Below are 12,697 nucleotides of genomic sequence, written 5' to 3' on the forward strand. Positions count from 1 at the left end.
TCTTGCTATTGTGAATTGTACTGCTATGAACATCGATGTAGAAGTGTCCCTGTAGCATGCTGTTTTTAGGTCTTTAGGGAATAGACCCAGAAGGGGAATAGCTGGATCAAATGGTGGTTCCATTCCCAGCTTTCCAAGAAATCTCCATACTGCTTTCCAAATTGGTTGCACCAATTTGCAGTCCCACCAACAATGTACAAGTGTACCCTTTTCCCCACATCCTCGTCAGCACTTGTTATTGTTTGACTTCTTAATGGCTGCCAATCTTGCTGGAGTGAGATGATATCTTAGGGTGGTTTTGATTTGCATTTCTCTGACTGCTAGCGATGGTGAGCATTTTTTCATGTACTTGTTGATTGATTGTATGTCCTCCTCTGAGAAGTGTCTGTTTAGGTCCTTGGCCCATTTGTTGATTGGGTTATTTGTTATCTTATTGTCTAATTTTTTGAGTTCTTTGTATACTCTGGATATTAGGGCTCTATCTGAAGTGTGAGGAGTAAAAATTTGTTCCCATGATGTTGGCTCCCTATTTACCTCTCTTATTGTTTCTTTTGCTGAGAAAAAACTTTTTAGTTTGAGCAAGTCCCATTTGTTGATTCTAGATATTAATTCTTGTGCTATGGGTGTCCTATTGAGGAATTTGGAGCCCGACCCCACAGTGTGTAGGTCATAGCCAACTTTTTCTTCTATCAGATGCCTTGTCTCTGGTTTGATATCAAGCTCCTTGATCCATTTTGAGTTAACTTTTGTGCATGGCGAGAGAAAGGGATTCAGTTTCATTTTGTTGCATATGGATTTCCAGTTTTCCCAGCACCATTTGTTGAAGATGCTATCCTTCCTGCATTGCATGCTTTTAGCCCCTATATCAAATATAAGATAGTTGTAACTTTGTGGATTAGTCTCTGTGTCCTCTATTCTGTACCATTGGTCCACCCGCCTGTTTTGGTACCAATACCATGCTGTTTTTGTTACTATTGCTCTGTAGTATAGTTTGAAGTCTGGTATCGCTATACCACCTGATTCACACTTCCTGCTTAGCATTGTTTTTGCTATTCTGGGTCTTTTATTTTTCCATATGAATTTCATGATTGCTTTCTCTATTTCTACAAGAAATGCCATTGGGATTTTGATTGGCATTGCATTAAACCTATGGAGAACTTTTGGTAATATCGCCATTTTGATGATGTTAGTTCTGCCTATCCATGAACAGGGTATATTTTTCCATCTTCTAAGATCGTCTTCAATTTCTCTCTTTAGGGTTCTGTAGTTTTCATTGTATAAGTCTTTTACCTCTTTTGTTAGGTTGATTCCCAAGTATTTTATTGTTTTTGAGGATATTGTGAATGGAGTGGTTGTCCTCATTTCCATTTCAGAGGGTTTGTCGCTGATATACAGGAATGCCTTTGATTTATGCGTGTTGATTTTATATCCTGCCACTTTGCTGAATTCATTTATTAGCTCTAATAGTTTCTTTGTAGACCTTTTCGGGTCTGCTAGGTATAGAATCATGTCATCTGCAAATAGTGATAATTTAAGTTCTTCTTTTCCTATTTTTATGCCTTTAATTTCTTTCGTCTGTCTAATTGCTCTGGCCAGTGTTTCGAGAACTATGTTGAACAGAAGTGGTGAGAGAGGGCATCCCTGTCTTGTTCCAGAATTTAGAGGGAATGTCTTCAATTTTTCTCCATTCAGAATGATGCTAGCCTGGGGCTTAGCATAGATTGCTTTTACAATGTTGAGGTATGTTCCTGTTATCCCTATTTTTTCGAGAGTTTTGAACAAAAAGGGATGCTGTACTTTGTCAAATGCTTTTTCCGCATCTATCGAGATGATCATATGGTTCTTATTTTTAAGTCTATTGATGTGGTGGATAACATTTATTGATTTCTGTATATTGAACCAGCCTTGCATCCCAGGGATGAATCCTACTTGATCATGGTGTACAATTTTTTTGATATGATTTTGTATCCGATTCGCCAGAATTTTATTGAGGATTTTTGCATCTAGGTTCATTAGAGATATAGGTCTGTAGTTTTCTTTCTTTGAAGTATCTTTGTCTGGTTTAGGAATCAGTGTGATGTTGGCCTCGTAAAATGAATTTGGAAGTTCTCCCTCTTTTTCTATTTCCTGAAATAGCTTGAAAAGTATTGGTATTAGTTCCTCTTTAAAGGTTTTGTAAAACTCTGCTGTATACCCATCCGGTCCTGGGCTTTTCTTAGTTGGTAATCTTTTGATGGTTTCTTCTATTTCCTCAATTGATATTGGTCTGTTTAGGTTGTCTATATCCTCCTGTCTCAATCTGGGCAGATCATATGACTTAAGAAATTTATCGATGCCTTCACTATCTTCTATTTTATTGGAGTATAAGGATTCAAAATAATTTCTGATTATCTTCTGTATTTCTGAAGTGTCTGTTGTGATATTGCCTTTTTCATCCTGTATGCTAGTAATTTGAGTTCTCTCTCTTCTTCTCTTTGTTAGCATGGCTAAGGGTCTGTCGATCTTATTTATTTTTTCAAAGAACCAACTTTTAGTTTTATCAATTTTTTCAATTGTTTCTTTTATTTCAATTTCATTAATTTCAGCTCTGATTTTAATTATTTCTTGCCTTCTACTTCTTTTGCTGTTATTTTGCTCATCTTTTTCTAGGATTTTGAGATGAAGTATGAGATCATTTATTTGTTGTTTTTTTCTTTTTTTAAGGAATGAACTCCATGCAATGAATTTTCCTCTTAGAACTGCTTTCAATGTGTCCCATAGGTTCCGATATGTTGTGTCTGTGTTTTCATTTATCTCTAAGAATTTTTTAATTTCCTCCTTAATGTCTTCTATAACCCATTGATCATTCAGTAACCTGTTGTTCATTCTCCAAGTGATGCATGATTTTTCCTTCCTTCTTTTATGGTTGATTTTCAGTTTCATTCCATTATGGTCAGATAAGATGCATGGTATTATCTCTACTCCTTTATATTGTCTAAGAGTTGCCCTGTGACATAATATATGATCTGTTTTTGAGAAGGATCCATGTGCTGCTGAGAAAAAAGTGTAACTGCTTGATGTTGGGTGGTATATTCTATATATGTCAATTAAGTCTAGGTTGTTAATTGTGTTATTGAGTTCTATAGTTTCCTTATTCAACTTTTGTTTGGAAGATCTGTCCAGTGGTGAGAGAGGTGTGTTGAAGTCTCCCATGATTATTGTATGGTGGTCTATTAGACTCTTGAACTTGAGAAGAGTTTGTTTGATGAACATAGCTGCACCATTGTTTGGGGCATATATATTTATGATTGTTATGTCTTGTTGGTGTATGGTTCCCTTGAGCACTATGTAGTGTCCCTCTTTATCCCTTTTGATTAACTTTGGCTTGAAATCTATTTTATTTGATATGAGTATGGACACTCCTGCTTGTTTCTGAAGTCCATATGAGTGATATGATTTTTCCCAACCTTTCACCTTCAGTCTATGTATGTCTTTTTCTATCAAATGCGTCTCCTGTAGGCAGCGTATTGTTGGGTCATGTTTTGTGATCCATTCTACTAGCCTGTGTCTCTTAATTGGTGAGTTTAAGCCATTAACATTTAGGGTTATTATTGAGATATGGGTTATCCTTCCAGCCATATTTGTTGATTTATGTTACTGAATATGGTTTGTTTTCCTCTTTGATTATTTTCCCCCCTTTACTGTCCTACCTCCCACTGTTGGTTTTCATTGTTATTTTCCATTTCCTCTTCTTGTAATGTTTTGCTGAGGATTTTTTGGAGAGATGGTTTTCTAGCTGCAAATTCTTTTAACTTTTGTTTATCGTGGAAGGTTTTAATTTCATCTTCCATCTTGAAGCTCAATTTTGCTGGATACACAATTCTTGGTTGGAACCCATTTTCTTTCAGTGTTTGAAATATGTTATTCCAGGATATTCTAGCTTTGAAAGTCTGTGTTGAGAGATCAGCTGTTATCCTTATTGGTTTACCCCTAAATGTAATCTGCTTCCTTTCTCTTGTAGCTTTTAAAATTCTCTCCTTATTCTGTATGTTGGGCATCTTCATTATAATGTGTCTAGGTGTGGATCTCTTATGATTATGCACATTCGGCATCCTGTAGGCTTCTAGGATTTGGGATTCTGTCTCATTCTTCAAGTAGGGAAGTTTTCTCATATTATTTCATTGAATAGATTGTTTATTCCTTTGGTATGGACCTCCGTGCCTTCCTGTATCCCAATGACTCTTAAGTTTTGTCTCTTTATGTTATCCCATATCTCTTGGATGTTCTGCTCATGGTTTCTTAACTGTCTTGCTGAGCTGTCTATGTTCTTTTCAAGTTGAAATACTTTGTCTTCATTGTCTGATGTTCTATCTTCTAAGTGTTCTACTGTGTTGGTAGTATTCTCAATTGAGTTTTTAAGTTGGTTTATTGCTTCCTGCCTTTCTAGGATTTCTGTTTGTTTGTTTTTTATAACTTCTATCTCCCTGTATAGTTGATCTTTTGCTTCCTGGATTTGTTTGTGTATTTCATTGTTGAAGAGATCTTTCATTGTCTGATTTTGCTGTCTAATGTCTTCCTTGAGACTCCAGATCATCTGAAGCATGTATCTCCTGAATTCTTTATCTGACATTCCATCTGCTGCAGAAATTACCTCTTCTAACGTTGAGTTGACCTGCATTGCTTGTGGTCCTTTCTTTCCTTGTCTCTTCATACTGTTCACGTTTCTTTCTGCTTACTGAGACTGTTGTGTTGTTGAATTTTCCCCCTATATATTTGTATTACTCTTGTATAGTTGCAAGTCTCCTGCGCAGTTGCGGTCAGGGGCTCTGCTCCTCCTCCAATTGGGGCGCTGTGCCTACCACATCGGCAGGCCGCTGGGCCTGTTCTGCTGGTTGGTAGCAGGTGCGCCTACCTTGCAGGCGCGTGGGGCGGCTCTGCCACTCCCAGGTTGCTGGGCCTGACCTGCTGGTGGGTTGCAGGTCCGGCTACCTTGCAGGCGCGGGGGAAGGGCGCACACCTATTTGTATTTAGACAGTTACGCGAAATGGAGGACGTAATGCTTGGGATGAAAGTTGGGGGGAAGGGGAAGGTAGGTGCTCTTGAAAAGAAAGAAGGAGAGGGAGATAGATAGCATAGAGGAGAATGGAAAGAGCCGTAAAACTTGGAAGGGGAGAGAGAGAGGGCAAAGGGAGAGAAAAAATTAAAGTGAAATAGGAAATAAAATTAGGTCTTAGAGATCCATTTTCTTCTCTTCCCGTAGGCAAAGCTGTGCCCCCCAGGCTGAGTTTTGCCCTCAATGTGTCAACAGCAATCCCTGTAAGGCGGTTCCTGGGAGTCTCTCAATCCTGTTGGTCCAGAGCCGTTTCACTTCTACGGCCCCTCCTCCCCTTCCTCCTGCCAGCCAGCCAGGTCCTGCTCACCGGAGGCAGTTCACCAAGGATTTGGTTACACTTTCAGCCCCACCGAGTGCTCTATTTCCCTAACTACTGAGAACTCTCGTTGTCATTCATCTAAGCCCCAGTGCTGTGGAGCTGTAGTCTGGGAGTCAATTGTTTAATTTTTCCGTACCCCTTTGGTGGGCACACCTTCAGAATCTGGCAGCTAAGACCATTGGTGTCGCTGCTGGTGGTAATAGGAGTTGGGGGTCTAGGATCCCCTCTACTTCCCTCAGCCCCTACAGTCACAACCACACTGCTGGCGGTAGGAGGAGTTGGGGGTCTGGAGTGTCCTCTGTTTCCCTCCGCCCCTACCGTCACTCCCTCTCAGTTCGCGGTTGGGGGATTTGGGGGTGGGGAGTCTTCTCTGCTTCCCTCTGCCCCTACAGTCACGCCCTTGTCACTGGCAGTAGGGGGAGTTGGGGGTCGAGAGTCCTTTGGCCCTTAGGGTCACGCCCACGGAGAGATTTTGAAGTTTCCCGGTTGTTTGTATCTGATGTGGGTGGGAGTCACACACCTGCTAAAGTAGATTCCGCTGGAAAGGAATCTCTTTGGCCGAACTTTGGTGACTTCCCCTCTCTGCTATGGCGGGCCCCTGGCTCCTTGCCGGAGTGTCCGAAGGGAGGGGTGGGACTGGCTTGTCTCTGGTCTGACACAATCTCTGGTTTTAGTTCCCAGTTCGCTATTTCGTAAAGGGTTGGTTATATTCCCTTCACGCTGTCTCGGGGGGGGGGGAGCCGTTTGCCGGGTGGGCGGGGCTATCTGCTGGGCCAGGCGGGGAGACTTCTCGCTGCGCCGGGCTGCCGGTAGAGCCGGGCAGCTGCGGCCGCGTGGCTAAGATCCGGGCGGGTGGAGTGGCTGTTCGCTGAGCGAGAGCGGGGCCTCTCGGGACGGCGAGTTGGCGGGCGCCGTCTGCGGGTTCGGGCGGGCCGCGCCGCTGGGGGCCTCCGGCCCGTTTCTAAAGCGGCTGGTGTCTGCGGGTCTGGACCTCCGCGCCCGCGTGGCCGGCCAAGATCCACTTGTCTGGGACAAACTGACACTTCTAATAAACCTACCAATTCCCGGCAGGTCCCCTCTTCACGGAATTTTGCTAGAAGTTCCTCAGTAGGTAGACTGCCGCTGTTCCAAAGGGTCTTTCTGATCCCGTTAATGTGGAGACATTGGAATCGCTGCTTCCTCGCCGGCGGCCATGTTGGATCCCATCCTGTCATATTAGGCCCCAACTTCCTTAATAAGACTCCTATAGCACAAGAATTAAAACAAAGAATCAATAAATGGGATGGATTCAAACTAAGAAGCTTTTTCTCAGCAAAAGAAATAATCTGTGAGGTGAATAGAGAGCCTACAGAATGGGAACAACTCTTTACCACAAGCACATCAGATAGAGCACAAATCTCTAGGATATATAAAGCATTCAAAAACTTTAACACCAAAAAAACAAATAACCCAATCAATAAATGGGCCAAGGAACTGCACAGACACTTCTCAGAAGAGTATATACAATCAGTCAACAAACATGAAAAAATGTTTAACATCTCTAACAATTAGAGAAATACAAATGAAAACTAAGATTTCATCTCATTCCAGTCAGAATGGCAGCAATCAAGAATACAAACAACAATAAGTTTTGGCAATGATGTGGGGGGAAAGGCACATTCATACCTTGCTGATGGGACTGCAAATTTGTGCAGCCAAACTGGAAAGCAGTATGGAGATTCTTTGGAAAGCTGGGAATGGAACCACCTTTTGACCCAGCTATCCTACTCCTTGGTTTATACCCAAAGGATTTAAAAACAGCATATTACAGGGTCACAGCCACATCAATGTTTATAACAGCACAAATTACAATAGCTAAATTGTGGAACCAACCTAGATGCCCTTCAGTATATGAATGGACCGGGAAACTTTGGTATATATTCACAATGGAATATTACTCAGCATTAAAAGATAATAAAATCATAGGCATGTGCAGGTAAATGGATGGAGTTGGAGAATATAATGCTAAGTGAAGTAAGCCAATCCCCAAAACCAAAGGCAAAATATTTTCTTTGCTATGAGGATGCTGACTCATAATGGTGATGGGGGCGGGGAGCATGGGAGGAATGGAGGAACTTTAGATAGGGCAAAGGGGAGGGAAGAGAAAGGAGGGGGCAAGGGAGTAGGAATGATGGTGGAATGAGTATGAAGATACAAATGGTGTGAAAATACTTTGTGTACAACCAGTGACTTGAAAAATTGTGCTGTATATGTGTAATATGAAATGAATTGCATTCTGCCATCATGTATAACAAATTAGAGTAAATAAATAATAAAAAATAAATAAAAGTTATAACAGTAATGGAGAGGATGGGGACTAGGGGGAGGACATAGAAAACAGTAAGGGGAAGTATAAAAGAATGAATTAGACAAATTTATACTCTGTACAGGTATGAATATATTACAGTGAAGCTTATGATTATGTGTAATTATAATTCACATTATGATTCAGATATTAATGATGACAAATTAAATAAGATGCAAAGAGGAAATGTACTATTACTTTACTGTCATACTAAAGTATTAATAAATATTAATACACAGAATGAAGAAAAAATACAGATCATATGGTGAAAGATGCTTTTTAAAAAGAAATCAATGTAAAAATCATCACATAAAGTATGAAGTAAGATCAAGTACAATATGCTAAAATATTTCAAAGATCCTACATAAAGTCAGTTTATCTCTAAGGTACTTAAAAAATAAATTCTAAATTTTCCCCAAGGGGTAGAGATGAAGCTCTGGTTTATATCATTGATTTTGAACTTTTGTTTTTTGATTGGGTCTTGCTAAATTGCTGAGGCTGACTTGAAACTTGCAATCCTCCTGCCTCAGACCCCCAAGTCACTGTATTACAGACATGTACCACCATGTCCATTGACATTGGGTTTTTTATATGTATGAACTCATTTATCTTTCCATTTTTTCCTAGTGGAATTCAGGAATAATTGTTTGACTCTCTCTGCTGAGGTGAGCAGACAAAAAGAATTTATTTCCTGATAACATTATGATCTAGTGAGGTAGATAGGTTCAAAAGAAAGGGAGAAAGCAGGAGAGAGAGAGGAAAAAGAAGAATGCCAGGATGTAGAGTGGTGTTGACTTTGCCTTCTCAGAAATGAAGAACAACTGAAAGTGTCTGAAAATAAGAACTAAGTGATAAAAATGAGTAAATTCATAGAAGGAACCTATATAAGGTGAAACAATGATTTAGAGTTAACACTAGAATTCATTTCTCCTCACTCCTGTATTTCTATACTCTCTACCAGAACAGGGTGACTTTTAGTAAATGAGAATATTGGTGATTTATGATTGGCTACTGGTTGGAAAGGGAACATCAAGAATGATGGCATGTTGCCTAAAAACTAAGAGAATGATAGCACTATTATTGAAGAAATTCTTACATTATAGAGAAAGAAAATTTTATGTAATTCTTTATAGACTTTCTTTTTCTTTCTAGGTAATGCAGATCGGGACCGAGCTGTATGTATGTATTTTTGTTCTTTACTTCTTTGAACAATTCAACTATTTTACTTGAAACACAGCTTTCAATTGCTTCTCTATTTACAGATTACCAATTCTGGTATCCAAGTTGGGAAGTGCCCCGGCCAATTATATGTGATCCACTCTGCATATTTGTTTTATTACTGAGACTGCTGTTTTTTATTATGTGTGTCATAATTGTTTTGATAGTGCAGCCTTATTTTCCAAATATTTTATTGGAACAACAGATGGTATTTACTCCTGAATTATCTATAATAGAGAAAGGAAAAGGAGGAAGAAAGGCAGAGAAAGAAGAAGATAAAATGAAATATGAAGATGAAAAAGAAGAGGAAGAAGAAAAGGAAGAAGAGGTGGAAGAGGGAGATGAATTATAATTAACATAAGCCAAAACTATAACATTTTAAAAAGCAAAAAAGAAAATTTAAAACCCTGAGATTTAAAAAGAAAGAAAATATACAAGACACTATTGCTATATTTTTTATACTATTCAACAAATTTAAATCTGAAAAACAACAACAAAAAAGCAACCCCAAAACATGTATTGTACAGGAAGTATTAAGACAAGCTCTTAGATACTATGAACAGATAAATATGTGATAATAGGAACTAAGAAGAGATTTGATTAACCTAATTAATCTTAAGATTTCACTACAGTGTCCTGTTAAAGGAGGGAATTTATGTTTTCTAAATATGTCTATCTCTGTTTTAAATGGGTTAATAAATTTCTCAAGTATTAGACAAGATTTAATAAGATTCTCAGGACCCTTCTAAATTCAGAATAGCCGTTTAATAAATATTTGCTTGTTTGTTTTAATTATTACTATCATAGTTGTTATTGGTGGTACTGTTATTCTCCATGTGGTATTAAGGCATCAAACATTTATCTTTGTGATGTATCTTTTTGGAATGACTTAAGTAGTACCTGTACAACCTGTTAGGAGATAGATGTATTATTTGTACTTCATGTTTAATATTTCATTGAAGACTTGCTGTAATTTTTGTCACTAAAGACTAAAAAAACCCAATATTTTAATTAGTTGTGATTGAGCAATATGACTGCTTCCAAATTTATATGATAAAATAAATACATTTAAACTATTTACTTCTATCTATTCGGTATGTTTAACAAAAGTTCATAAATTTATGAACGGAAATAAGTTAACTACTTACCACTGGGAATGCTAATAAATTTGAGAGCTTCTGGGCTTTTTTTTTGTCACATTTACATTGCTTATTTTTCAAGAGCTCTGCATTTTAGAATAATTTTGTTTCTGTAAAGTCACCTCTTTTCATATACTGCATCCTGAGAAAAAGTCCTAGGTTCTTAGATAGAGAAATGGGGCTGGTTCTCTATCATGTTTGTATTTATTATTATTGTCATTATTATTTATTATTTGTATTCGATTTAATAGCTTCCAAAATGCTTTCACATGACTATTTAATATTCAGAACCGTTCTGCATAGCTGTTATCTCCTCCATTTTTAAAATGAGAAATCTTGGGTTCATGAAATTGTTTAACCCAAGACCAATAACAAATTAATTTAAAACATTTTGATCCATTTTATAAGTATAAATTTTTATGACACCATGTTTAATTCACACATATGGCCAATATGTTATATATCTATCTAATTTTTTTTAATGAGGAAAGAGGGGGCTTAGTTTGTTTTGTTTTGTTTTGTTTTGAGAGAGAGAGAGAGAGAATTTTAATATTTTTTTTTAGTTTTCGGCGGACACAACATCTTTGTATGTGGTGCTGAGGCTCAAACCCGGGCTGCACGCATGCCAGGTGAGCGCGCTACCACTTGAGCCATATACCCAGCCATATCTATCTAAATTTAAACCTTCTATATCTAATTTTCTACTTATTCTTCAGGTAACTTTGTAGAGTACTACCCTTAGCTATAGGTCAATAGTTCTTAACTGGCAACAACTCCTGACATTTGTCAATAACTGAAAATGTTTATATTATCATGACCAGGGAGGTGTTGCAGGTAACTACTGGGTAAAAACTAGGAATGCTGCTAAACATCCTGAAATGCACAGGACATTACCCCACAATGAAGAATTTGTCAGTCCAAAATGTCAGTAGTGCTGAGTTAACAGTTCTGCTACAGTCTTATTTACATCCTGAAGATGTGTAAATTACATATACTTTGGTTATAGTGTCACATTTCCTTGAACTTCAGGAAATTGTTCCATCCTATTTCACATTCCCTTTCCTTCTCCATCCCATTCTCGTATGGTTTCCATGCATACAATCATCCTGTTATTGTGATTGCTTTTTCCTAGTTCTGGAATGGTTCACTGACCACAGTTGAGGTCAATTATTGTCTTTAGGGATACAGGCAGACATTCAAGGGAGGTCTTCATTGGTATCTGAAGTTTTAATATGTAAGTTTCTGAGGCTATTTAGCATGACACATGGAAAAAAGAATAAAATACAAATAGAGAGTAGCAGTGAAAGGTTGTTGTCCTAAGACCTAATTTTATAACTTTTCACACTATTTTGTTTTCAACAATACACTAATAGGTTAATCTTCCAGTAAATTTTCCTTTTTCCTTAATTATTTTGAGTTGGATTTCTATAACTGACTCAAATGATGGGCCATTATTAATACATAGTTATTTTCCTGAAATTTTGTATTATTCTGAAATAATATGAAAAATAATGGCACTAAAACTCCAATTTATGGATATCCTTCATGTCACCACATGGTTAAAGGAACAGAGTGTCCTCTTAGGTTTTGTTTCCCAAGTTGGTGTTCTGATAATATATGTAAATCTTTCTAAACCCACATGCCCATGTACTTAGAACTTTAGTTTGTAATTTTTATTTTCATTATAAAAGTTATTCATTGACCCCCTTCAGTGAGCCTAAGAGATTATTAATATGAATCTCAGAGAGTTTGGGGAAATTACCCTTATTCTGCTTCCATAGCATTAAGTTCAGGAACGTACATTGACCAGGTTATTCTGGCCCAGATAATATAGTGGATGAGCATTTGGTTCATGCCTTAAAGTAATATCTATTCTAGTTTGCATTGTAGAACTCTTGAGACTTTCGAGGTACTCCTGGACCAGGTGATGTCAACTCTAGCAAGAGTCTATACTAAATTATGGGCAAAAAAGTTCTAGCATATGATTAGGCTTAGAGAAAGACAGACATGCTTCTAGTCATTCTTTCATTTATACTTTCACATCTACAAACACATGTCTACTGGTGAGGTTTAGTACTACCATTTAGTACTCCTGTTTGTACTCTCATGGTCTTGGATAATGTTGCTGATTTGTCTATGTTCTAAAGTTCTTTTGTGTCCTTTGTATAAGTAAAGCCTATCTGATGTTCTGGAGTATTAGTGCCTTGTCTATTTATATTGTCAAGATGGCAGTAGTACAGAGTGGCAGAAAATGGAAATGGTACAAGGACTCCATATTAAATATGGATAAATGTTTATGGGGGAGAACTTGGGTATAATAAAGGGTACAGAGATGATATTGGTTTACCATGTTAGTTTGCTGCTGGCCTTTGATTTAGCTATGGGCTTAAACAAGTATACCAATAAATATTGACAAAATATTAGTGATCCAATGATGTTTTCAACCTTCCATTTAAATAGTCAAATATGAGCCAAGTGCAGTGGTTCATGCCTGTAATCTCAGTGACTTGGGAGGCAAAGGCAGGAAGATTGCAATTTCAAGGACTGCCTCAGCAACTTATTGAGACCTTGTCTTAAAAATAAAA

General features: G+C 37.9%; 1 protein-coding gene across 1 annotated transcript in view; it reads left to right on the forward strand.

Annotated features, from left to right (window-relative positions):
• The window catches only part of GLIPR1L2 (GLIPR1 like 2), a gene marked incomplete at both ends in the record, with an annotated part of 57,417 nt that extends 46,373 nt beyond the window's left edge, over window positions 1–11,044 (forward strand). Inside the window, 3 exons of the mRNA XM_081310854.1 lie at window positions 8,908–8,934; window positions 9,018–9,232; window positions 10,934–11,044. Coding sequence (XP_081166980.1) covers window positions 8,908–8,934; window positions 9,018–9,232; window positions 10,934–11,044 — 353 coding nt within the window. The remainder of the gene's footprint in view (window positions 1–8,907; window positions 8,935–9,017; window positions 9,233–10,933) is intronic.
• Between the last annotated feature and the right edge of the window lie 1,653 nt (window positions 11,045–12,697).

This window comes from Spermophilus citellus (genome assembly GCF_964194105.1).
Source record: "Spermophilus citellus genome assembly, chromosome: 10".
Lineage (NCBI taxonomy): Eukaryota > Metazoa > Chordata > Mammalia > Rodentia > Sciuridae > Spermophilus > Spermophilus citellus.